Below are 27,409 nucleotides of genomic sequence, written 5' to 3'. Positions count from 1 at the left end.
ATGAATTAAAAGGTCTATAGGCCAACTGTTAAAATCACTTGTTTGTTGTCTCTCCCACAGAGTCTGCGGCCAAAGCATTCGGTATCCCTCTCGCCCAAGTTATCGCAAACGATCGGGCACACAAGCAGCGGCAGGATGCTCTGAAAGAGAGCCGACGGGACTGTCTGGACCTGGAGGCCAGTGTTCTTCACTTCCGGGCCGAGAAATCGCAGCAGAATGGAAACCGGCCACTGGGCAATACAGCCTTTTCACCTGGTGCTGCCTCAACGCCAGCATTGGAAGTCCACAGCAAACCTCTCACATCAGCGTTCATGGACAACACCTCACGCTCACACAGACGGGTAAGGGAAACAATGTGTGCAACTACTGTATATCAAACAACCTCACGAGAAAGCTCATCAAAAGTCATATTTCCTAAAAGCGGTGGTATGTACATTTAAAGCTACACTACTGTGTGTACTGTGTACGTTTGACCCTTTTGCAGTTGAAGCATAAAACTACAAGTTACTTGCAGAGGGACATTGTTTTGGTCATTATGTGAGTTGGGCTTCAGCTCCGCTATTCCGCGCGGATGAATCTGATGGCTTGATTACAGGTGATCGCTTTAGCAGTGTGAATGTCACTAATAAAACTCTCAATAATGAAAGATGGATAGGCTATTTGAAAAATATGTCATATGAGCAAGTAAGTAGTTTATATGCCATTGTTTTTTGAGTTTGGCAACACTGACATTAGACATAACAATTGCTATTCATATCAGACAAGGGTGAAAACTTGGCAAGGCAAATATGGGAAAATAGTTACTGGTATTATTACCAAAAGACATTGTTTTGTGAAACTACAGCAAATGTAAGGCTATGCAATGTTGATTCATGTTTTATTACACGTACTGTCCTTTCTCATTTTTGCTTACAAACTCTTTTCGATTCAAGGTTCAGTTGTTGTGGCTTTTAAGCAAATTCGACTGCATAGTAGTTGTCTTGCCTGACTTTCTTTCTTTGACATAAACCGGAATGGATGAATGATGAAAGTTTGCAGTTTCCCTGTCCCGATATAAATAATTATTATATAGCCTATAATGTCAAAAAAAATATTTCGAAGTTTTATTGATTAAGAAAGATTATCGGAGTGTGTTTTACAAAAAAAAAATAGCCCACTATTTCAGTTTTCCTACTTTGTTTCAATATCATGTTTAATTCATTGTGATTCTCGCCATTTCTTTGTAATTTCTATGTAGGGTTAGAAGATGGTTTTATGGTGTACTCTTTTGATCACTCATTATTTAAATCGTGTTAATTTTGATAAACAAATACATAAAAATAAATGTAGCTTTAAGATGATTTGGGTCTTTTGATCTATTAATCAGGAGCTGCTTATTAAAACACAATACACAGGTCATGTTGGACTTTTAACTAAAAAAATATCTGGAACTCAAATTAATGCATAACTTTAGGCCTGTCAGCTATACATGACAACATAACACAGTAAAGTCTGCGTTGTTGCTGTGAGAGATTGTTGCTGACATCTCATACGTGAGCAAAAAGAGGAAAAGACACTATCTACACAAATATAAATCAGGGCCAATAGAAACTGCTTGATATCACTACCTGGCATTCAAAGAATTCCCCGCGGTCAAGTGCCGATATGCTACATCTCACAGATAAAATTCTGGCTGAGGTTTATAACCCAATCTGAGCAACTTAACATAAAAAAGCAAAAAAAAAAAAAGAGATAATTCGCTGTTCTCATTTACTCTGTCAAGAATGAAAGTTATTCAGAAATACAAAAAAGACAGAAATGCTTCATTAAATAGTTTTTGAGGAATGAGAGAGATTTTCTTTGGTCTTTTGAGATAGCCTACTGTAAAACAGATTTACAGATATATAAAAAAGAGTTATATAAAGTTAATTCTCAGGAATTGTCATCAAATTAATTTTTTTTTATCAAAATGAAAATAAAATAAAAATAAAATTAAAATATAAAATTTAAATGAATTTTAATTCAATTTTAAATAAAATACAAATTAATTTATATTTTATTTGATCATTTTCTGATCATTCCAGTCTGATCTTAAGTTTATTCTTCATATTTCAGAGTGATCATATAGGCTTTAAAAAAGACTGAAGAATGGGACAGTTAAAACAATATTTGATTAAAAAAACAAACATATCATAAAAAAACCTAGAAGACTTTTTTAAAATAATTGATGAACTTTAAAACACCGACACCGTCATTGAACCGAATTTAATCAACAATTAACTAAATTAAAGTAAAGAGCTGAAATTGAAGTCGTTTTATAATTTTTACACTGTTATTTTCCTGTTTATTACTGAGAAGCTGCTTTTCAACAATCTGTATAGTATAAAGTGCTATATAAATAAATGTGACAGACTTGACAAAAAAAAAGATGTTATGACCACTTTAATAATAAAACAGTGTTAGTTCAAGGTACAAGAACATCAAGTAAAGTGTAGATTATGCATATTAATTTGAGGCATACCATAAACATTATGGTATTCCTCGTATTAATAATGGCTAAGATGTTTGTTATTACGGAGTCAGGCAGCAGTCAGCGTGATTCAGGTTATTGTTTGATGCCGTATGCGAGATTTCCATACCTCTCTATGACTGGAGACAACATCTCTATGGGTGGCTACATATCAGCAGGAGGGAATGAGATCTATGTCTGTGTCTTTGCCAAATCAAACTATCCGTTCTGTCCACCCAAACATGGAGAGGGAAAGGAAAAAGAACAGATTACTGACATTCAGTCATTGTGTTGACATTTGAAAAGCTTTTATAAAACCTGTGTACATTTCTTTCGTATATATAGCATTAATAGATTTATTGTGTTCATTTTTTTCCTCTCTAGCTGTCTTTGAGCTCCACTGGTCAGTGTGAAAGTGCTTCAGGTGTTTAATAATCCATTGTAAACAACAGGCTTTCGCTCAAATTTATGTTGTCATTCTGGCCTTCATCTTACGTACGCCATATACTTTAACCTTCATTCCTATTGACTACCGACCTTAATGAGTAACTATCTTTTATTTCTCTCTATATCAGGGAGGGATGTCTGTAGACTGCATCTCTGATCTGGTTGAGAGTCAGTCCAGACTTCTGGAAGCTCTGCAGCTCTCTCACCCGAACGAGCTGGAGATGAAAAAGGCTGCTGGTCGAACACAGGCCAAACTCAGTCTCAACCCCATCTACAGACAAGTTCCCCGAGTGGTCGAGCGCTGCTGTAACCACATTCACAACCACGGTGAGCTGCAAACACCATTACAGCACAACAGGTCCTGTCATTAAGTTTAAATTGGTACAGGAAGTTGAATTGAAAATTTAATTAGATTGGCAGGCAAAGAAATTTACTGAATTGCAATTGAAACCAGTTTGAACAGTTGGGAAATTTTATTAGGCTAAGACAACTTGCATCATTCGTTTGATTGTCTTACGAATAGTACTTTTTTGGATTAAACTGATTAAACATTTCTCTATATGAAGTTAAATACTGTTAAAATTAACCCATGCATCAAAACTACATGATACAGCACTACAAATTTGTGTTCAGACAACTTTATATTATTATTTTTTAGCTCCATCCCAACAGGGAACATTCTCAGAACTTTGTAGTGGAAAAAAAGATGGAGGGAAAAATATATTTGTTTGCAAAGCATTTGCGTTCCCCCAAGAAAATTTGCGTTCGCCTCAAAAGTTTTGCGAGTAAATCCAAAGTTTCTCAGGAGAACGAAAACATTTTGCGAGAGATTTTTTTTTTTTTGCGAGAGAACGCTAAATCATTGACAATTTTTCCGCCCATCTTCTATTTTTTTAATGATGTATTATGATGTAAAAATTAGTTTTTTCCAATATTTTTCCAATATCATGTCCCTTTAGGGGCTGCGTGAAGTTATGGCAAGGACTTTTTAAAGTTATGTACAAATGTTCTTCCAGTAACATTAATAGAATGTTTGTTCAATATTATCTGGTCTGTAATGATGTTATTAAAATATTAAATCGTTCATGGAAAAAAAAATCAGAAACATTTTAGTTGGACGTTCGTATAATGTTTTTTTGTTTTTTTACTACTTGTTTGTTTGTTCAGAGAAAATTCAAAAGTAATGTTTTCATAATGTTTGCAAAATTACTAAATGGAATATTCCCATAAAGTTCGTTAACAAAGATAAAATGCTTTTATTACATTTAAAAAACTGGCGTTTTGAAAGTTCAGGGAACATTCAGATATCACTTCATGGGATTGTTAGCAGAACGTTCATAGAAGTATGTGTGTTTGTATACTTTAATTTCTTTGAATTTCATTCCATTTTAATTCTACTTAATTAAAATTAGAATTATAATTTAGCCTTAATTCAAATTCGAGAATGATTTGATCTGATTTGAAGACCACTGAACAATGCTTATGAACTATCGGGGAGTAGTTAGAAACGCCATGTTAGAAATACTGAATGTAAACTCAAGTACTTTTTGAGAATTTTGTTCTTTCCCTGAAACATAAGAACTAATTTGAGTGCATCCTCAGGCTCATCGCTCATAACACACCCTTGGTTTTAGGTTACAAATAGAAGGTCACCCAGATGAGACACCACTCAAAAACAGTAAAAAAGATATCATATCAGGAAGATGAAATATGAGCCCAGCACTTGTTTACTATCTCTCTCCCTCTCTCTCCAGGATTACAAACTTTAGGGATTTTCCGTGTAGGCAGCTCCAAAAAAAGAGTCCGTCAAGTAAGTTTGTTAGTTCCATCTGCTCTCTAGAGCCAGTTTACGTCACTGCACCATATACACAACATTTGTCTCCCGCATGTGGCATGCGCCCCCTGTCTTTCATATCTAGAAACACAATGCTGTGAGACTGACACACTGTTTTATCTGTTGCAATGAGTCTCCTTTAACGGTGAATGTTTTAAATACTGATCATCTCATGTACAGGGTCTTGTTTTCATTGCTGACCTCAGACTGTGTGTGTGTGTGTGTGTGTGTGTGTGTATATACTATGCTGTGTTTATACAGGAACAGGATACACGGGATACTTGAGTCTTGTGTGTGGTGGCAGTTTGTTTGACGATGTTTTATCCCTCTGTATCCTTGTGTGTTTTCAGCTGCGCGAGGACTTTGACATTGGGATAGATGTCGTGTTAGACGAGGAACACAGCGTTCATGACGTGGCTGCATTACTGAAGGAGTTTCTGAGGGACATGCCTGACCCCCTGTTACCACGAGAACTTTACCGGGCCTTTCTGCACGCTAACCGTATGAGCGTACTGTCGTGAAGACAGGCATTCACAAAATATTTTACATCTATTATTATACAGGAATAAGCATCACATTTCTCATTATTGTATTAGCTGTTATTATGATATATGCTCACCTTACGAGATGTTTTGTGTTTGTCTCGCAGACTTGAGAGGGGCAGATCAGTTGATATACCTGCAGCAGTTGTTGTACTTGTTGCCACCCTGTAATTGTGACACTCTGCTGAGGCTCCTGACGCTTCTTCATACAGTACAGGAGAACGCAAAAAGCTCCACTGGACCCAACCAGCAGGAGGTATGGTAGAGTTGTCATTCATGGTACAGATGTTTTTACCAGGGAAAATAATTTTTTGTATCATTTTTTTATGATGTAAAAAAAACAAGGGATGTTTCAGTTAAGTGAGGTATGAGTGGAAATGTCATAGCTGGACATTGTTTTTAAATATTTAAACTAAATGTAATTTTTCTGATAGCTATGTGCCTAAAGAGACCATTGCAATTCATGGATTACATATTATATACATACTGTAAATACATAGACACACACACACACACACACACACACACACACATTGGGTCTCCATGTTTTATAGGGACTTTATATTCTATCCCCTACCCCTAAACCTACTCATTTTTCGAGGATTTTGGATATTGACAAAATTGCTTTGTGGGTTTTTTTTTTTTTCTGCCATCCTTTTTGTTATTATTATTATTATATTAATTCCTTAATTTCCATTACATACTCGATGCACGTTGGTTCTAATTGTGGTTCTCTTTTCTCTGTCATCTGCATGTTTGTATGTGTGGAATCTTTATTAAAAACAAATATTTTCCAGAAATACCTTTCAAAGTTGTTTAAACAAACAAAACAAAAAACACATTCCGCATTAGTTTATAGTATTACATTAGGGTTTTGACTATTCGTGACAGCAAAACCTTTAGCAGTGCATTCTGAACTACTGAAATTCATAAACTAGACACACACTCAAAAAGTCTCAAAAGTCTGGTATATTCACCACTTATATCTTTGAGCTGGAGCTGGATATGAAGGGTATGCACTGCTGTCCCTTATATACATCCACTGACATAATAGCTGCAAAATAGATAAATAAAATATATAAATCCCCTCAAGCCCCTTGTGTAAACCAACAAACCACTGTCCTGTAACTGACAGTGCCATATTTAATAATGCCAGTATCCAATAAATTATATGACACTCCCAGAAGAAATGATCACTATTGGTCAAATCAAATGTTAAAAATCAAATCAAGGTTCTGACCTGTTTTTAAATTGGTGCTGTGATTAGATCTCAGGTAACAAGATGACGGCAGCAAACCTGGCGGTGATCTTTGGGCCCAATCTCCTGCAGAAAGAGAGAGGATCAGAGAGAGAGCTCAGCCCTCAAGCTCTGGGCATAGAGGACAGCACTGCCATCATCTCCGTCACCCTAATGCTCCTCCAGAACCACCAACACCTCTTCATGGTGAGAGAGAGAGAGATGAGTGGAGGTGTGAGAACAGAGTGAATACTATTAGGTCACTCAAAACAAGAAAAAATTTGTTCCAAACTCACATGACTTACTTTCTTCTGTGGAACACAAAAGGATAAATGCAACCGAGACTGAAGCTTTAACATTTTCAAAAGGCCACCAGAACTCTTTCTTCTCCTATTGTGTTTCAATGTGCAAATGATAAAATAATACAATGTTTGGGTAAAAAATAAAGTTTCAGATTTTTTTCTGAGAGAACAGAACAACGGATAATATCATAGGCCTAGCTATGATACATATATGATATCTTTTTGCATGCGCATAGCTTGAAAGATAACTTTGTTGAATTATTTCTCGAGTGGGTGTTTTTTATTTCATGCACAGGTGTCTGCCGAGCTGCAGCAGGAGGTGCTCATGAGCCTCATTCAGACGGACCCTGACGTCATTGACTATCTGCTGCGCAGGAAACTCAGGTCAGCTTTCTGACTGATAATACAACAATGATATATAATCAAATATGGGATTTTAATAGAGCAATAGTCGGGCTCCGGAAGTAAAACAAAAATTTTCACAATAACCTTTAAAGGGATAGTTCAACCAAAAATGAAAAGGATTCCATAATGTACTCACCCTCAAGTCATCCTAGGTGTATATGGCTTTCTTCTTTCAGCCAAACACAATCGGAGTTATATTAAAAAAATATCCTGGCTCTTCCAAACTTTATAATGGGAGTGAATAGAGCTTTTGAAGCTCCAGAAAAGCGCATCCATCATAACAGTAATCTATACGGCTCCAGAGGGTTAATAAAAGTCTTCTGAAGGGAAGCGTTGTGCTTTTGTAAGAAAGACATCCATATTTATAACTTTATAAACTATAATCACTGGCTTCCGTCCGCGAGTCTAGTTCCGGCGAATAGAGCAAAACTAAACACCGGTCACGAATTAGAAGTCTAAAACAAGAATTACAAAAGAGAAATGTCGGAGGAGCTTGAGTTTGTTGCCCAGCCCTGTTTGTTTGAACCGCGAGAGGCGTCTACTCTCACCTAAGCTTACGATACTCCTACATCATGCGTCGGGTCAGAGGTCACTCTCCCGCCGGAACTAGACTCGCATGCAGCCGTTACCGGAAGCCAGTGATTATAGTTTATAAAGTTATAAATATGGATAATTTTCTTACTAAAACGCATCACTTCACATCAGAAGACCTTTATTAACCCGCCTGGAGCTGTTTGGATTACTGTTATCCAAGCCTTATTAAAGCTTGGAAGAGCCATGATATTTTTTAATATAACTCTGATTGTGTTTGGCTGAAAGAAGAAAGTAATATAGACCTAGGATGGCTTGAGGGTGAGTAAATCATGGGATAATTGTAATTTTTGGGTGAACTATCCCTTTAAATCCCTACAAATCTACTGCGAGCTAAAAGGTTTTTAATAGTATATGCTTTTGTTGAAGCCATCAGTCCGCATTATTTTTACCTTGTTTTTGTGGAATTCCTTGTAAAATGATTCTGCAAATAAATTTCCACCAAACAAATTGCTACAAAACAACTTTTTAGCGCCCGCCCACTGACGCACTGCGAATGACGTAGTCTGCTTGTTTATTCGTGACGTATTTAATACTGTTTCTACGCCAAGTGAGAAAACAACAGCCGTTTATGAGATCAGTGTTGTACTTACCCTTGCCTTTTTGTCAGATTTTCAAATACTTTTGTTGCTTCAAATCAAAGTTTGTAATGTTGTGATGTACCTCATAGCTGGTTGGTTTGGTTCGGGTAATCCCTTTAACTATTTAATGAAAACTCCCCGTTGGAAAAATGTATGTGAAAAATACTTCGGGAAAAAAGGCCACTGAAAGGTGTGTGCTGTTAACTGTAAAATGTAGCTTAACCTAAATCATTTTACATATAATTGCTTTCTTTATCTTAAAGGACAGACATCTACAACACAGACAGTATTATGTTTACATGGTTAATAAGTGAAAAACTACTAGACTGCATTTTTTTCCTCACTCTTAACACTGAGCCTAACACATCTCTCCTTTGCGACAGCAGTAGTAGCAGCCTTACAATAGAGACGGACTCTGGTGGACGGAGGGACACACAGGCATCGCTGGACTCTGTGGGTCAGTCCAGTGATGACCTGTCATCCCTGGAGCCACTGTGTCCTCTTTATCCAGAGACATCTGTGATAGGAAGTCTGAGCAGTGAGGTCTTCCTCAACGTTCTTCATCTTAACACTAACAGGAAACGTGAGTAGTGCTGAGTTCTTCTCAATGAGGCAGTTGTTAGACTAGTAATATCTACTTCCTACTTTTGGGATTCTTTTTTCTCCCTCAATTTTAATTATGGAATTATTATCTACACTACCATTCAAATTTTGGGATAAGTAGGGAGTCAGTAGAAATTGTACTATTGTGATATATTGATATCCATTCTTTGCTGAATAAAAGTATTCATAACTCCTCAAAAAATCTTCCAAACTTTTGAATGGTAGTGTGCTTTCCCATGTGTAAATGAATGCAGGCAAATATTGTATGGATATTCTTTTATGCTTTGTTTAACAGGCTCCTCTGAAGGTCCACCCAAGTCCATCGTTAAAATGAGGCAGTTTCATTCCCACCACAACCTGCTGAGTCTGACCCAGTCTTCTGCGAATGCCCAGGGTGATGAGCTCCAGGAGCAGAAGCAAGGCGTTTCGAGACAGACCTGCTCAGAGGACCGCCTTCATTTCAGTCTGGGGCGGCAGGACAGTGGCTCGCAACCACAGAGTCCTAGAGAGAGGGGCATCTGGGTTCGACAGAGCTCCAACGCCTCATCCACGACGTCAGACGACAGCAAGCCGCCAAGCAACTTCTGGGACTTTTTCACTGGCAAGGTGTCAGGCTCAGAGACTATAGTATGACCCATAGATGAACAAATGAAGTGTGGGGGTGTGTGTGTGCGTGGGTGGGTGTGTGTGTGTGTGTGTGTGTGCGCGTGGACCGGTAGAATTGTAGAGAGAACTGGCAGTATATGCACACACAGATATAATCTATCTGTGGACACTATACTGTTTATATAATATAATCTTAACTAACCCTCTTCTAGAAAAAGAGCATGTTAGATTATCAAAAGAATTATTATAAACCTGTCAGAACTGCATATATAGCATAGGCCGTATTTAACCTTTTCTAAATAGAAAGCAGCTTTTATATACATGAATCCCCAACATGCACTCAGCAGGAACTGAACATTTCAAAATAGTCAAAGCAAGGCTGACATCTCGTATTATATTTGTTTACATTAGCATTAAAGCTTTCTGAAGTCCTTTTCTGATGTATTGGCAGCTGATTGACTGAGGCTTGGTCTTCACCATTATGGAAGCTTTTACATATATCAACAACTTAAACACATTTCATTTTTTTAAATAAAGTGTATATAGTGCATTTGGTAGCTTTGAATTATTTTGATCTGTACCCTTAAATGTTGTACATGTTGCTTTTCAGATACCTGTTGTCAGGAGAAGCCCTTCGCTGCAAAACTTCTTCAACGACCATTCGCAGTCTCAGAAAAATTAGGTGGAGTGGAAGACTTTCTATGAAGGATGGGATATTTTTGATAACTTTTTACCTTTTGGAGAACATGCTCTGAACTCATGGCATCACTGAACCACAAGGGGGTGATATTTACTGGTGTCAACATTACATTGACATTAAACTTGCATTTGACTAGATCCTGTCCAAATATCTGAAATGATCTCTATTAATGCTGAATTCACTGTTGTTTTGGATTAAAGGCAGGATTTCCTCCAATAAGGGTGAAACTGTTTAAAGCGAGCATTGCTATTTATATAGCTGGCAGTTTAATAAAAACAATCAACCTACCAAGTTTAAATGCAAGACTGATCAAGATATGCACTTTTAACATGAAAGGGCAAAATATCTATTGGACTATATATTGAGTTGAAGCCAGGTCATCTTTGCACACATAGATCAAAGTAGTTTCTCAACTCCTTATTTACTATAAATCCTTTTTTAAATACTTTTAAAATTATGTATTATCAAGGTGCTGTACAGAGTGCTTGACTCTTGCATTGTCAATACAAGATCTTGACCAAAAATGTGCACCTCTTGATGGAAATAACATCACACTATTTATTTCCATCAGATGCATAATTTTTTTGCTCAGGATCTTGTATTGCCAATACAAGAGCCAAGCACTCTGTAAAGTCTACTCCAGCACATCCCAAAGACTCAATGAATTTAAGGTCTGACCTCAGAGGTGCCAATTCATGTGTAATATGATTCTTGAATTCATCCCTCCCAACCATTCTTTCACAATTTGAGCATGATTAATCTTGACAATTGTCATCCTGGAATATGGCCATGATGCGTCTCTCACATAGTTGTTTAGGAAATGAAAAGCTACTGTTGCCAAACATATAACATGCTAGAAACATAAGTGTAATCTATAGGCAAGGCAATAGTAACAGTGAGTGGAAATCAAGCTGGTCAGATTACTTCATATTTAGGCTAGTTGGGTTACCATGAATACATAAGAGATAAAAATGTGCATCATTTCAAATTCGAATGTAGTTAGATGGGTTTATTGTTTACAATATGATTATTTTGTTTTCTTTAGACTACTTCCATGCTATGTTTCCCACTTGAATACTTGACATGTCGTAACCGAACAATCGATTCGGAGGAGCGAGTTTTCCTAGTGCACGTGAAGGCAGTATGTTGACTTCTTGGATGCATGATCCTCTCAGAGTTTTATGTCAATGGAACGGATACTTGCGAGTTTTAGAAAGCGAGGTCTACACAATAATTATTTCCCTTACCTGCCCAATAAAAAAAAGATTGAATTTATGATTCAAAAGGATTTTCTCCGTCATCACCTTTACGGTAGTTTTTTGGTCTTTGTTGGTCTCTCTGTCTCCTGGCTTTAGACATTTTCTTCTACTTATCTGTACATTCAGCGATTCTCCCGTTGTCTTAGCTTGTAAAGCACGACAATAAATGTGTAACGTTACCATCGTCAATATCGCATCTCCAAACAACATTAGCCTACGCTAATAGCGTAGCTACAGATGCGGCAGCATGACATGAGTTTGAGGAGTATCTTCATCGTTTCAACAGAAGGTGACCCGCCGAATCATAATTAAACCACTTTATAGAAAACTTTTATGAGGGCAGTCTTCATTTAATGTGTGTACTATAAAACATTTTTAATTAGCATCAAACTACTGAATGCACCTTTAAGATGCATTTCCACTACATGTACAGTAGATCTCTAAACAGGAGAGTTAAGGAGAAACATTAGAAAGAACTAGCATCTTTAACTGAAAGCAAAGATCTTAAAATATGTCAGTGCCATTGTTTTGTCTTAAAGGGCACCTATTATGACATTTAAAATGTTCCTAATGTTGTTTAGGGAGTCCCCAACAACAGTTTTACATGCATGCAATGACAAAAAACACTTTTGTTTTCGTATAATATGCATTTATTTTTACCTGATTTGCTCACCGACTCCCAAATGAATCGTTCAACGACTCGTTTTTCAAACCCCTCCTTTGCGCGACGCTAATCTGCGTTGATTGGTCAGATGACCCAGCAGTGTTTACAGAGATAATACTTATTTTTAAAACGGAGTACAATGATGCTTTTATCAATTAAATTGTATTATAATAATGATTATAGTCCACTGCTTTATAGTTTGTAGTAAAAAACGAAAAATAAGATTCATTTAATGTTATGTTAGCGAGCATAGCCCAGAGTTCATATTGTAAAAGCACAATCAGTCTTTGTTTGCGTTAGCCCGATGCATAAACATAACGTTTTTACAAGAAAAAAAAATGCAGTTACGTTACTACGAGGTATTACTCTATTCTTTAAGACAACTCCGAAAACAACGACAAACACTTCACATATCTCAATACAATTGTCATTGAAGACCTAGAAGCTAAACGGTGCTTACACAACAAACAAAATAATTATTAAGCATGCTACATAAAATATAAAAGCAAAAATTATTAATAGCACTTACAGGTTGTGATACGGAGGAGGAAGCTGGTGCAAATACACTTGGAACTGAACCTTCCTTCAATATCAGCGAATCCAAGTTTGATTGCATTTAAAAAAAGCAATCGTCTTCAAAATGACGCGAACAAAGCACAAGGCTCGGACTATACTTCTGTGGTATAGTGAATTGTAGCCACTTAGTCTTCAAATGCTCCTCCTTGGGCAGATGAAAAAAGTTGTCTTTTGAGTTGCACTTCAGAACCATAGACAGTATGTTCAGAACACAGCGTCTCGTCGCCCTGATATTTTCCCTGCTGGCCTTGGAGCGCAATAAGTGGGCGTATCATATTCAAATAACTTGACAAGTTGACGTCAACTAGTCAAAGAAAAAGCTTCGGTCTTCTAACGATTCATAAAAATGACTCAGAGTCGACTCTCACTTTTGAAAGACAATAACTTTATATACGGTGCACTTTCATATTTCAAACTTTGCAGGATGTTTTTGTTCACTTAGATCTATGTTACACACTACATGAAAGGTAAATTTCAAAATTCCATAATAGGTGCCCTTTAAGATGCACAGTTATGTTTTTAAGGCACATTTAATACGTAAATGTCCTAATTGAACTAAGGCCTAATCCTGGCTTAATCTAAACCCTGTATGTGAAACTGCTTAGATGTTTGCACAATATATCTTTGTGAAAAGTTACCTGGCTAAAAGTGATTACAAGATGATGGCACAATCTATGATTGCTTGAAGTCACATGGGTGTTGCCCAGTTTAATGGCATCATAAAGAAACAGAGACCATGAACCTCCGTGAGGTGGTTGATGTGTTTTTGTTTGTTTTTATTTGGGACAAGGTGATCCAGTCCCATCTTTCATCCACACTGTCCACTCCACTCCAAAACCAGATTATTCAGCTGGTTTACTTTTTTTATTTATACATTGCTTTATCGAAAGTGCACTTTTTTTCAAACCCAGTATGGAATAAACATATTATTATAATGTTATGGGAAGAGGCGGAATGAAACAACTAATGCTAGCATGATGTAGCATTAGATTGTGTTTTGTCTCATGTTTTAATGTAGTTGATGTCTGTCTGCTAATGCCAACACTCATCAGGGTGCTGTTACTGTGATCAGTGCATTAACGGTTTCTATGATTAATAACAACTTCTCGAGCTTGCAGCATTAATTTGATAATTCCAACATTATCACCCTTACACTTTTGCTTCAACCATCTCTCCACATAACATACAACAGTCCTGGTGTCCAAATAAAGGACTAATTAGCAAATGTATAAAAATGGAAATGTCAAAGAAAAGTTAATATAACATTTATAATTACACATAAATAAACTTATATGATATAAAAGAGCAGAAATAAAATAAACATTCCTTCCCCTGTAACTACTAGATCACAAGCCAATTAAAAAAAATATTAAAATATCCAGTTAACTCAGCTTGGAGAAGCCTTCATTCAAATGTGATGATGACATCTACAAACACTCTTACATACCCTGTGTGTGAGTGTGTGATTTACATGAAATGGCACCATATGTCAGTTTATTTTAACATATAGTTTCGGTCTACTTAAAACACGCAATGCCAGTAGGTTAACTGACAAGCAAGAAGCTTAAACCTCTTTACAGACATTGTGATGTCTTATTTAAAAGACCTTTTTACATGCTTTATAACAATGTTAAGAGTTGTTATACCATGCATGCATTGATACCAAGTAGACTTTACAGGATGAATGGAATAATAATCAGCAGCAGTGTCAGTTATGACCCCTCACAGATTAAAGCAGATTTGTCAAACCAACAATCAAATAAAACCAGTGTAGTTTACATAGGAAACCTGAAATGAAAAAACGAAAGAAAAAAAAAAACCCTTTTCATTCTTATACCATCTACTTTAGCCACAAGACAACAAGCTAGGCAATTGTGTGTTTGAAACTCTTTCAAGAAACCTTAGCAAAACTGGAATATTTTACTGCGGTACCTCGCTTGTACATACTTTTCTGCCTTACACGATTTAGGCTCAAATCTTGCTGGGTGTGCTTATTTTTGCCTATAAAGCTTGACTAATTGTCTTGTAAATATTTACTAACTGTGAGCCAACTCATCCTCCAGGCTGAGCAACATCCACAAAAAAAGAAACAATCCTTAACCAATCTAACTATTACAGAGCCATGCAGGCACCTCTTAAGTCACCGCTTAAACCTGAATTCACAGACAGACCTAAACCTGTACTTCAGCTTCACTTCTTGCTTCACTTCCATTCTAGGTCTATATTCAGTTAAAATGTTATTAATTAAGAAGGCAGAGGAGACGACAGATATCTAGAAAAGTGTTACTGAGATTAAACACAATAGATGCAGCCAATTCAATCGGCCTAATGAAGCAGAAGACTTTATGATGGAGTGCAGAGTCACATTATGTTTGAATTATCCAACATTTCTGCTGTTTAATGGCTAAACTGAATGGGTCTAATCCACATTCGCTTCAGACAATCTCACAGTGCCACAGTGTTAATGAAACATGACTGGAAACGTGTGCAGCTTTTGGTTTCAATACGATAGGCGTTTATGAGCTTCAACTTATATTCAGAATAATAAAAAGCCCTGATTTCTACCTCCATCTGTGAAACTCTACAGTTAGAGCACTATTAAGTGCGCACTATATGACATAATCAAGCCGTACACTCACTTTGCAGTGCACAAGAACTGGCAGAATGTTTTACATTCACTGAATACTGAAAGAGCATTCTCAAGCCAAGCTACATCCTTTATACACACACACTTCTCTGGTATCCACAATCCTCTCTGCTCAACAGAGTAGAGCTCCCATCAATCCACAGGCCTGCATTACAATAAGCCCTACATGAAATCAATCGTGAAGTTCTTAAATAAAATATATAAAAAAAAAAAAAATGCTAATTTTAGTCCTGTCAGGTTTTTTCATTCAGGTGAACAGCTCTACTCTAATGACAACATGAGTTACTGGCTCTGCCAAAACAGAACATGACACATAACCCAGCGATGATGAATGTGATGTGCAGAGAAGTGAACCAGATTATCTGAAATGAAACTTGTTAATGTGTGTGGTGGAAGAAAAAAAAAGTTTGTACAGTCTCCGTTCTCAGGCCATCAAGATGCTCTTTCACATGTTTATAATTATGTGCGTTTTTGTGTGTGCCGAGCAACACCAAGCAGGCGAGTGAGACGACAGCGAACCAGACGGCGATTACTTCTGCCTGGTGATTACTGTGCTGTGTCCAGGTCACTCTGGCATCAACTGCTCCTGTCTGTGGCCCGATTGATGCTCCAGTGCAAAGCTCCACTGATAAGCCTGAATGAAAAGGGACTTGACAGAGAGGATGGAGCAGAGGGCCAAGCTGTGTCAACAAAGCCCAAGCCCACTATCTGCCTCATCCGGTCTCCCACAAATCACATCCTTCCATTCCGTCAGTCACTCCTGCTGGCTCAGTCTCTAGACTGATAGAAGAGTATATACCCTGACTCTGAGTTTTTGGAGATGTCCGACGTCAGACCATAGAATTCCTCAATCGCTTGGGCATCTATTTTCTGTGGGGACAAAAAAAAAAAAAAAAGGATTACTGGATACAAAAGGAAAACATGTTCAATATGGTGTGCTAATTGCAGACTTAAAACACTTGCTTGACGCATGAGAACAAACCTCTTTGGTTCTTGCGCGTGAAGCAAGCTTGTTTGAGCTTCTGTTTACCATATTTGATGTGCTCTATGTATGTGCAATGTTAATAAAAGCTCAATTAAATCTGTTCATCATATAAAGAGATTGGGTCTCTCTTCAGACTGTAATTAACCTGCTTGATTCATATATGGATTACGTTTACATACATTTTATAAACTTTTTTAAGTGGGACAGAAATCTCACAGGTTTCATTAAAAACATCTTCAAAGAATAAAAGTTTTATTGATTTGGAGCAACGCGAGTAAATGGATATTTCAAACAAAAATGGTTATTCTGTCAAGATTTTTTTTTGCCTATACAATAAAATTCCAAAAATATATCTTGTGTTTTACAGAGGAAAGAAAGCCATACAGGTTTGGGACGACATCCCTTTAAAGGTGAAGCATGTGATGCCTGCACAACTAATAACACAGAACATAACTGCAAAATCATATTAGGGTCGAAGAAAACAACACTGGGTTAAGAAATAAACTGAGATATTCTGTTTGGCGTCACTAGAAGTGGCGAAATGACACTGATTCACCTTTAAGTGACTTCTGAAGCATCTGCATCATGTTTTAACTGAAAATGTCCCATTCCAGAAAGCTTTCATATCTCTCATTACAGATGTGCAATTAGGAAGACATGGGATAATGAAAAAAAAAACAGACTCTGCCTCCATTTAACATCCAGAGACTTACAACACCACTGTGTGCTTGGTATTTCTAAAAACATATTAAGGTACAACAACCACTTCATGTTCTGAGAAGCACCTGAGAGTTTGTGTTCACAACATGTGAGTAAATATTTGTCTGGGTTACCGTGTAGCAGAGCGGATATCACATCTGTGTTTTAAAACCAAACTGATTTATACCATAAATGTGCATGCTGGTGGTGGAAAATCCGTCTCAATGTTGAGTCAAGGTACATTTCTAAGCCAGTAGTGTAGAACAAACCTAAACAATCATGTGTCACAAGGATGTAATGGAAAATATGGTATTGGCTCTGTTTCAACAAAAAATGTCTCTTCTTAAGAGAAGTAAAAAGACATAAACTTCCATTCCATATCAAGATTAGTAAACCGTTTTAAGCATCAAGTGAAACTTGCCAAAATGAATGAAAGAGTCTTGGTCTCATTAATGCAAGAGTTCCCATCATTCAAAGAACTCCAAAGTATTTGGGTCAATGTGAGGACAACTCCAGACAAGCACTTGGTGAGGCATAAACAGCAGCTGCACATCACCTGACAGGCAGGGTTAATAGATGTGCTACTGTGCAGCACTAGACATCCAGATACCCCGAGCTGCAATCATACAATTAACGCTAGATACCACTATCTAAATGTGGAAATGAACATACTGCAATGACAGTTGGAAGAAGAAAAAATCAAGTTTGCTGAACTGAAACTGATGCTTCAAGGTCTTGGGTGTTTTTATTTTTAGATACTTCTACTTTTTGTTCTCTTCTTAAACAATGAAACTAAAGGACTATTCTAGGGTAAATACAACTTAAGCTCTATCAAAAGTATTACTTCGGACAATTATTTCACCCTTTCAGAAAACAAAGAATAAATGTGCACATACATTGGAAGTCTATGGGGCAACTGTATTATTCAGTAAAATGTTTTTATTTTTGAGCAACAAAATAAGGAAAAGGTCTTAATAATTTGATCTGGATACTGACAGTATGTTACAGATTAGTTAACCCAGATTATTACATTATTAATTTAACTAGAGCAACAATTATACACCGACTTACCTCTACAATGTCATCATCAAACAGAAGCCAGAAGCCGTGACTCTTCACTATAGTGATATAATGACCTCGATTTGGCCCGCTGCAAAAAAGAAAGCATACCAAAAAGATATGATTAACAATGAAGAATAATACATATATGAGCCTTGGCAAATAAGCTATTTGACTATTTTAAAATGTTAGTATGTAGCGGACATTTGGTGGTCCTTTTTTTTATTGCATTTTTATTGACATTGCATTATCCATGGAAAAGATGCTAAGAAACCTTTCAGTTCAATGCTTCAATTTCTGTGATATCAACTTAAATTTGGAACACAACTTGGTTAGACATTATTGCTTGGATTTTCTAGCCATTTTAGAATCAAAATTATTTTGTAAAACACATTTCTGTATAGAACAAAACTTTTTTTTTATTTCAGTACATTTTCTTTACAGTAAACTCAAACGGATAGTTCACCCAAAAATTTAAATTCTGTCATTCTTCCAGTTCTTCCAAACCTGAAGGAATTTATTTCTTTTCATGAACAAAAAAGAAGATATTTTGAAGAATATGTGTAATCAAATAGTTAATGGACCCTATTGACTTCCATAGTATTTTTTATGTTTGATTAAAATATCATCTTTTGTTTTCAGCAGAAGAAAGAAATGTATACCGATTCGGAAGAACTTGAGGGTGAGTAAATGGCAGAATTTTCATTTTTGGGTGAAAATGACTATCCCTTGAACTTTCACTTGTGCAATAATCTGCTGAGTCTCTTCTTTAAAAAGAGGCCAACCGCACGTCTGTATTTAAGCTTTCATGAGTTACAACCATTTAAGTCTAGTTCTATGCTAAAAAAAAAAGGTGTGAGACAGTTACTGGTTAAGTGAAAGACCAGCATTTTTCTTTGCCAAAGTCATGATGCAACAGAAGTAGCAACTTTTCTTCCAAACTGGGGGGGTTGTAGGGCTGGAGCTTGGTTCTATCCATCGGTTATTGATTGGACTGAATGCAAGCTTACAGTCAGTTGTAAGAAAGGGTCAGGGTTTAAGCGAACTAAATGATTGGAGAAGTCCAGCAATAAATTACAATGTTGATTTAAAAAAAGAAAAAGAAAAAAGGAAACGTGCATGGATGAATCATTCACAATTAGATGTAATTTTACCCTATCTATTTTCTAAATGCATTTCATGGCGACTTTAAAGAACATGCTGTGCTCTTAATTTAATATGAAATCCGCGGCCGCGGATACAAATTCTGAAGCCATGCTTTCTTGTTTGCCGCCAAATGGTTGATGTGTGTCCTGAAAACTCCCAAACAACTTTAATAGTGTGATTAAGGTGTATGTCTATAATGCACTTCGATAATGCGACTAAAATAGGAATACTCCACGTCATAATTCGATTTGTGTTAACTTCGAGTATGACTTGAGCCGGATTAAGGTCATCAGAAATCCCTTTTTACATGCTAGTTTCTTAATCAGAGTATTGTCTTAATCGGCTTAATGTCGTAATATTGTTGTTCGTGTAAACTTACTGAGCGACTGGTTAAATTGACTGTGACATCCCAAACCTACCTCCCACAGTGCACCACTACAGCCACCAGGTCGTACAATCGTTCGGGGTTGGTAGCATCACCAGAAGTGTTAAAGAGCCTCAGCTCCAGAGGGAAGACTACACGATAGGAGAGCTTGGTGTAGCGATGAAGCTGGTCCATATACTTAAAGCGCTTTAAGTGCAGGGCAAGTATCATGGGTAATTTCTTCACCCGCATCCTGTAAGGAAAAGGAGAGACAGGATCGATTTTAACTTGAAATTCCATTTCCATTCTCAGACTGCCAATTTCCTGAGCAACTGTGATTGTTAAATACTTCAGGATTAAAATGCCCCTCTTTGTGCACAGAACCAGCACACCGATGGCCAGATTTACTAACAGCTTGCGCCACGGCAAACCCTCTTTTGGCATTAAAAAGCAACTGTCAAAAATCAGCACTGAAAAGGCTTTGACAGGGTTATTTTTTGCGGCTGACCTTATGCAATGCATTTGTAGGAGTTTCCCTTTCAGATGCAAAATTTATGGGAGGAGAGTATTTAAATTAATCTTGCAAGATGATTTACTAAGGTTTGCGCAAGTCAATTGTCTGGTATTTGCTCAATTATTTAACGCACAAAAAATCTTAAATCAGACACTAATTTGTGCAGCTCTTGGTCATTATGGAAATGATCCGACTGTATCCGTGTTCTTTAATTTGCGTGTCGTTAGTAGATCAGGCGCAGAACTCTCCACTCCCATCGGAGCTTTTTTGGAATTGCGCTCTCAATCGATTTTGCCCTGTTTAGTAAATCTGGCCCTAATGCTGATAAAAGATGCATTAAGGGAGGAAGAAAAAAACTGAATAGACAGGGGTGATCCATAGCATCAGACTTAAATTGGTTGATGTGAATATCACAGCAAATGCATCTCAGGGACAAGAGTGATTTCAGCCATGCTACAAACCTTTTCTGAGCCTCCTGTTTACTTCTGCATTGCTCACAGTAGTACTTGTATTCACTACATAAGGTCTCTGTGTTGCTGAAACCCCTGTCAACGCAAAGACGACAAGTTATTCTTCCACGTTAATGAACATTTAACAAAGAACTTGCACCAACTGGTCTGTGACGTTTGTAGCTTTACCTAAGACAGTGTGTGATGGAGGTATTCTGCTCCACGTCCACTGAGAGGTCTAGGAAGTCTTCGTCTTTACTGCTCACCTGGAGCATTAGAGAACAGGATTACCCATCATACAATATAAATGCACTTGTTCTAATCTGTACTTCTGTTGTCTTGCTGCAGCTGGATTTTCAGCGCACACATAGATTTCATATCTCAACTGGGATGTGCAAGACTGCATATTTTAAAATCAGCTAGTTGGTGGCTTGTCTGAATGACTAGTCGGTTGTGGAAGTCCTGGATAATTAGGCTGACGTGTTTCTAAGGGGGCTTTACATAATACACATTGTTCTCAAATACAGCAAAGTCCTGTCCCAAATGCCACCCTAGGCCCTTTTAGTCATCCTCTGTGTGATATTACATTATTGAGTCTACACACTTTAATGATGTAATATCACTAAGACTGTAGAGTAGTAGCATGCCGTGGAAACCGCATCAGCTCAGCAAATTAATCATCAAATGAAAAACTGGACACCTTACAAGTCTACTAGGCTAGATCTTAAGTTTACGCTGCACAATTAAACTAAATAAAACAGAAATTGCGTTATGGCTTGATGCGATTATTAAACCGCGATTTAATTTATTAAATGTATGCGCTGTATTTCAGAGTGAAATGCGCCACTGTGTCCTTTTACACATGAGCAGCTCACGATATGAAGTTTTTGGTGTCTCTGAGCAGCTCGGTTTGCAGTAAATGCTGCTCCACACGAACTCATCTCTGCACGTGCTCGGAGTTTGGGTTGCTTGTAATGTTTGGGATGTAGCATGTGCCAACATCTTCCCAAACTTGCTATGACCGGCGCTTATAAACCAACAGTTTTCTGGTCCCCGCAGTTTTACGCCAAAATAAGAGCTTGATGGTTTAACATTTGAAAGACTGCCATAAGTATAAGTGTAATTTTACAGATGTACTGCAAAATAAAATGATTATTTTTCTTAATTTCATTAAAAAAAAAAAATCAAATATTACAACAGTAATATTTTTTGTTTAATATTCTATTTATTATCTTATTTTATAATTATAATAATAGTAATACTAATTTATAGTCATATTAGTATATAAAAAAATCACACAATTTTGGGACAATGTGCAGACTTACAATCTAGCATAAAACCCTTTTTTAAAATTGTAATCACAATTTTTAATCAGAAAAATCTAATCAATCATTAGATGCATCATGATGCTGATGTGAACAATTCTCCATTGATGCATAAAAATAAAATAATCTATTTTTAAAAATGTAATTAAATAGGCCCATCATACATTTTAAAGTATGATAGGCCTATTTAATAAAAAAATGTGCATGGTCTTTTTGACATACTCAACTTTTGTTTAATTAATATAGTCTAAGACCATGAATGAATGAGGAAATAAAGTGCAGGACATTGATGTTACACAGAGTTATTAAGTGCAATAAGCCAAGTAAAAGATCTCTAAACTGCCACACACCAGAAGCGCACGCACAGAAAGACGCCTCTCTCAAACAGCATGCGACCACATTTTTAGTTCTCTTCAGCGCCTTGCTGCTCTTTTTTTGAACGGTCAGATTCTTTCAAAATATCTGTCTTGACGGGTGTTCACATAAACATAGTGGGTTTTGTCTTAAGTTTTTTTTTGCCGTAACACACTGTTGAAAACAAAGCCAAAGAGCCGATAACATGGTCACAATAACTCACTTTAGGGTGTTTATGACTCACTCCACCTCCTCTGACTCACCGCTTCACAGTTCAGGCACCGTGTCTCATTGGTCAGTGTGCCTTGGAAGATCTCGTGCACCCAGGTCTGCTGGATCTTTTCCTCCGCTTCACCCTCTCCTGTGCTGCTACCGCTTCCACCTCCTCCACTTCCACTCCCACCATTCTGTACTACCTTTCCATTCTGCTGTCTCTCCTGGCTCTTCTCCTCCTGTAGCAGGTCTGCAATGGTGTTGAGCAAGTAGTTGAGGAATTCGTGCGCATCTTGCTGCATGTAGTTGTCAAACAGCTCTGTAGGGAGAGTAGAAGGAAGTGTTGATAACATTAAGTATCTGCAAGTCTAATATATAAACAGTGATTCAATAATTTAATAGCAGTGCATTTCAATACATACACAGGGTTTCCTGCATAGCTAATCAGGTGTATAGCTTACTCTTAGCATTCTTTCTTCTTTTTTTTTATCTTACTGACGCCACGGTAGTGTATCTAGCCAACGTCTTGGATCTTGGTATCTATGTCTACATTCAAAACGTTTACAAACATATCGTGCCATGCATATTTCCTGTATAGCAACATCTTTCCATATAATTTCACAGATCTCCGGGCATCTGAATAACATTCACCACTATCCCTCATCAACAGTCAATCAAATCCCGTACTGTAGGACACATGATCTTTTCTCACCATTTTCCTTCCTCAGTCTGGAGATGAACTTCTTTGGTGGAATGACTCCCACTTTCTTCTTCTGAGTTGCAATGCTGTTGAACAGGTCAGCCAGGCAGGTGAGCAGGTTCTCTTTACGCCGCGGCTGGATCTTATAGGCCAGCACTTTCTCCCGGAAGGGCCGGCAGAAGTACAGTGCCTGCAGCACTGAGTTACAGTAGCAGGTGTTGCCAAACTGAGCGAGCAGATTGTGATTGGACAAAGAACAAATCAAAGAGTGATGAAGGACATGTGATGACATACATGCACATATAAGTGTTAAATCTCCAATTAACGTCTCTGAGAAGTAATGCAAACCTGTGCTGGAACCAAATTTGAACTGAACTGAGCTGGATAATGACACTAACAGTGAAACATTGACACAGTTCTTGAACTGAATTGAAATAACATTGATCTAAAATGAGCTGAATAATGAGACTATTATCTTCTGTAGAACTGTTATACAGCTTAAATTTAATTTGATTCACAATTGATAAATTTTACAACATTACCAATTATTTTCCTGTTTTTTTTATTTATTGTAAAGCTGCTTTAAAACATAAATGTGACTTGAGTTGGACATATGGAGCGGTTTTATTCTTTTATTTTGCTGCCTTTAATACACGCTTGCCAAATCTGCCATTAAGGAATGGCACAAGCACATTACATAAAAACATCCAAAGTGCTTCACAATGTAAAAGTAATATGGCAAAGTCATCTTCTATTTATAGCACACTCACTGACAAAAGACAACCATGTAAACTTACATTTACCAGTCCAAAGTAGTGTTCATTAACAGGGAACTGTTCCGGTCCAATCTCCTTTTCCAAAGCAGAGGCATTGGCGCCCTACCGAGAAAAGCCACAATGGTTATCTTGGCAATTTGCTCAAGGGGTCTCAATAATACAAGTGACCAGGAACACCCTGCACCTATTCGGGACTAACAGGAACATCCTGTTTGTGGAGTGTGATGCAGGCTTGGCATGAACAGGATGCACTTTCTGGGCAAGTGAACCCACTCTGTATCACCAGGGGAGAACATCAAGGCAGAGCTGTAAGTGATGTCAGTATCTGAGGTGTAATGAATGAGTTCTCAGATGTTATAAGGCCTAGATCAGTGGTTCTCGACCTTTTTGACTTGAAGTCCCCCATTGTTCAACTCGTTATTTGAAGACCCCCTTCCCTCCATATAGGAGATATTAGATATTACTGCTGTAATTAAGTTAAAGCCTCTTGTTATCAAACTTTTTTATTAACAGAAACTGGGAGTATAGAGTATGGGCCATTTAGCATTTTAGTTTGATTATTTGTATATATTATTAATAATTTATTCATTTAAAAAATACTTTTAAATCATTCTTTGAAGCATGCTGTTTCTGGGAGGATCTGATTCATCACGACGTAGGTCATTTTTATGAAAAAGCAACTACATATGTCTGTCAACCCAAGAATTGATGACCTTGAGCCGAAGCCAAATACATTTCAAATGTAGTGAACAACACTAAATTTATGTAAAGCAGTTTTTACATAACTCGTACTGTATAGTGGCACCCAGAGGTGGCGAAGCTAAATCAGCTAAGTCTTATCTCAATAACTGATTATCAGTAACTGCTGGAAAATAAGGAAGTTGGCACATAATTATCTGCTATTTGTTGATTTATATGGACTAATCTGTTTTTATAACAGAACCCCCAGTAGATAGCCTCCCACATAAATTATATTTTAATTTATAACGGTATTGTGTACACAGCATTGCAAATCCTAAATTTTTATATTCATTGTAAGTTACTGTCTGTATACTCACTTTCTCGTGTAACAGTTTAAGAAAACCATTTCAGCACTACTACAAAGACATTGAGTTCATTGAATCAGCTTTCAGTTGTGTCCTTCAAATAATGTTACAACACACCAACAACAACAACAACAACAACAACAACAGCAGCAGGAGGAACTGTAGTCTCGTGAATGACCTCACCTCTTTACAAAACGCTTGTACACAAATAGAAAGCGTCCACATGACAGATATTATCTGATGTTAAATAAAGTTCAGCCGTCCGTCTAATCAAACATGGACATTATGTGTCGCTCGCTAATACGCTAGGCTACACTAACCCTTGAGCAGAATATCAAATTATCGGACAAGAAAATGCTTAAAAGTCCGTTTAACGACATCTCCAAACTTATACTTAGTCTATAACCACAGAAAGAGAGGTGTGCAAACTTTTTGTGACTGTGCTGCCATGTCATGACACGGTTGTTTATCTGTTAGCTAGCCCTGTTAGCAGGCTAATCCAAACACAGGTTAGACGCAGTGGACGGGACAACACTCACTTATGCGAGGAAAAACTCACCATCGTACAAATCGAGGCGATCTTTCGGACTGTCATCAGTATTTCCATTCGTATGCCGCCATATTGGACCGAACCCCTATTTAAAAGAGTGACAGCCGCTAAGGCTGAAGTTCCGGTGAATCCTTCAGTCGGTCCAGCAGCTCGTAGCGGAGTGAGGGAGTGTCTCCTGCCGCGCGCAGTGGAGCAGCTGCGCACTACACAACATTACTAAACATACTATGGCGACGACCTCTGCTCACATTAACTTTATTTTAAAATGAAATACTTGGAAATTGTCCGTATTCAGAATTTTGTTTTTAATTCTCACGCGGAAAAAGAAAGCATAGCATTTAGCTACAAGCATAGAATTGTAAAGAAAAAGGGTAACGTTAGCCTATTGCAAATGACATCTAAACGTCAATTTTATTTCTCTATTATTTTTATTTATTTATTATTACTTTACATATTTTGAAACTGTATCTAAGCCTATAACATTTCGTTTATGGGTGTTACTTGGTAGGCTATTGCAATTGTGGGTATAAAAAAAAGTTAAAATTACACAAATATTTGATGGGTAAACTATTAGATCTATTTGACCTTGTTTGTAAAACAAACATTTTTGTTTTTGATTCCAATTCGTGCTATTGAATTTAGAATAAGTTATATTTTAAATAAGGATAGGCTATAATTTTGTAAATATTTTCTTTAACCTAAGAACAGATTCAATAGAAACGCAGGATGATTTCACACACTATATGGCGATTGGCGAGGCTTAGCGTTAATTAATATTCATATATGAATATTAGCATATTTAGCTAAGTAATGCTGACGTTGCTTGGTAACCTTCCAGTCATGTAACCTCATCATGACCTTTTGTTATAGTAGTTTATATACTGTCTATGATAGTAGCCGATGATTCGTATGCATCCGCCCATAGCTTCTCAACTGATCCTCTACCGCAGAGACTTGTAGGCTACAAACCCTGGACGGACGCCCTATGTGGCTTTTGACCTATTTTTTTTCTACAGTCTTTTGACCGATATAGGCTACACTGTAGATGTTTTATCAGCAGGAGCCTGGACCGGGAAGAAACTTTATATACTGTCTATGGGAAGAAATACTGTCTATGGGAAGAAAAGACGACCTAGGTCCATAGACTGTAAAAAAACAGCCTAGGTCACATGGCCAAACACACACACACAGCGCTGTTTGGGGACTTCCCGTAGACATAGCCTGATTTTTAGGAAAAACTGTATTTTTTCCCATCACACTAGCCTCAAAATCTACCCATCACAGAAAACTTTCTGCATTTTTACATTTTCAAAAAAGACATAATTTATTATTTAAAAGCAAGCATACACACTTGCAGTAATTGACTGCAAAAAAATTAACTCTGGTGCACAGTTGTTTTCTACTGTGATTTGCAATATTCCTCTTGTTTAAATAAAATGTGTGGGTTTAATGCTTTGTTTGGTCCATTGTGCCTTGACAAAAAGAGGATGCAAAGGAACAGTAGCTAAAGGCTATTTCATGCTCGTTTTAGTGCACAGTAAAAAGGGAACATGCACAGTCGAGGTCCACTTTAAGGAGGTATTTTAACCTGATTTTACCTATAAATTCTAATTTAGTGTTCTAATTCAATCAGATTTATGTATAAAACAAGGGAATGCTGTTTTTAATTATATTGGGTCAATGTAATTAAAAACAGCATTCCCTTGTTTTATATATTCTATATATCACTAGGCCTATATATTCCAAT

General features: G+C 37.1%; 2 protein-coding genes across 5 annotated transcripts in view; one reads left to right on the top strand and one right to left on the bottom strand.

Annotated features, from left to right (window-relative positions):
• arhgap36 (Rho GTPase activating protein 36) overlaps window positions 1-10,623 on the top strand; it is a 44,104-nt gene extending 33,481 nt beyond the window's left edge. For 2 of the 4 annotated variants that reach the window (XM_079584497.1, XM_079584499.1), the window contains exons 4-13: window positions 61-341; window positions 3,064-3,262; window positions 4,690-4,745; window positions 5,120-5,270; window positions 5,419-5,567; window positions 6,579-6,755; window positions 7,146-7,234; window positions 8,814-9,010; window positions 9,326-9,636; window positions 10,247-10,623. In XM_079584497.1, the coding sequence (XP_079440623.1) occupies window positions 61-341; window positions 3,064-3,262; window positions 4,690-4,745; window positions 5,120-5,270; window positions 5,419-5,567; window positions 6,579-6,755; window positions 7,146-7,234; window positions 8,814-9,010; window positions 9,326-9,636; window positions 10,247-10,318 (1,682 nt within the window). In that variant the 3' untranslated portion in view covers window positions 10,319-10,623. Of the gene's footprint in view, window positions 1-60; window positions 342-3,063; window positions 3,263-4,689; window positions 4,746-5,119; window positions 5,271-5,418; window positions 5,568-6,578; window positions 6,756-7,145; window positions 7,235-8,813; window positions 9,011-9,325; window positions 9,658-10,246 lie in introns of all 4 variants that reach the window. The other 2 variants (XM_079584496.1, XM_079584498.1) reach the window with 1 other exon arrangement.
• Window positions 10,624-13,596: 2,973 nt separating this feature from the next.
• usp12b (ubiquitin specific peptidase 12b) lies at window positions 13,597-25,943 on the bottom strand. Its single transcript, XM_079584540.1, has 9 exons — window positions 25,672-25,943; window positions 24,088-24,168; window positions 23,303-23,516; window positions 22,641-22,909; window positions 20,888-20,964; window positions 20,711-20,794; window positions 19,791-19,988; window positions 18,238-18,316; window positions 13,597-16,352 (listed from the first exon to the last, which is right to left on the bottom strand). The coding sequence occupies exons 1-9, from the start codon at window positions 25,717-25,719 to the stop codon at window positions 16,251-16,253; spliced, it is 1,152 nt and encodes a 383-aa protein (XP_079440666.1). The 5' UTR covers window positions 25,720-25,943; the 3' UTR covers window positions 13,597-16,250.
• Between the last annotated feature and the right edge of the window lie 1,466 nt (window positions 25,944-27,409).

Source organism: Phoxinus phoxinus (genome assembly GCF_949152265.1).
Source record: "Phoxinus phoxinus genome assembly, chromosome: 2".
Classification (NCBI taxonomy): domain Eukaryota; kingdom Metazoa; phylum Chordata; class Actinopteri; order Cypriniformes; family Leuciscidae; genus Phoxinus; species Phoxinus phoxinus.
This window is presented reverse-complemented; position numbering and strand designations above follow the sequence as displayed.

Excerpts from the sequence above, each read along its gene's own strand:
- usp12b (XM_079584540.1), bottom strand. The coding sequence starts at position 25,719 with ATGGAAATACTGATGACAGTCCGAAAGATCGCCTCGATTTGTACGATG. Across the intron at positions 22,910-23,302 it reads CAGACTGAGGAAGGAAAATG|AGCTGTTTGACAACTACATG; the intron begins GTGAGAAAAGAT and ends CTCTCCCTACAG. Across the intron at positions 20,795-20,887 it reads TCCATCACACACTGTCTTAG|GGGTTTCAGCAACACAGAGA; the intron begins GTAAAGCTACAA and ends TTGCGTTGACAG.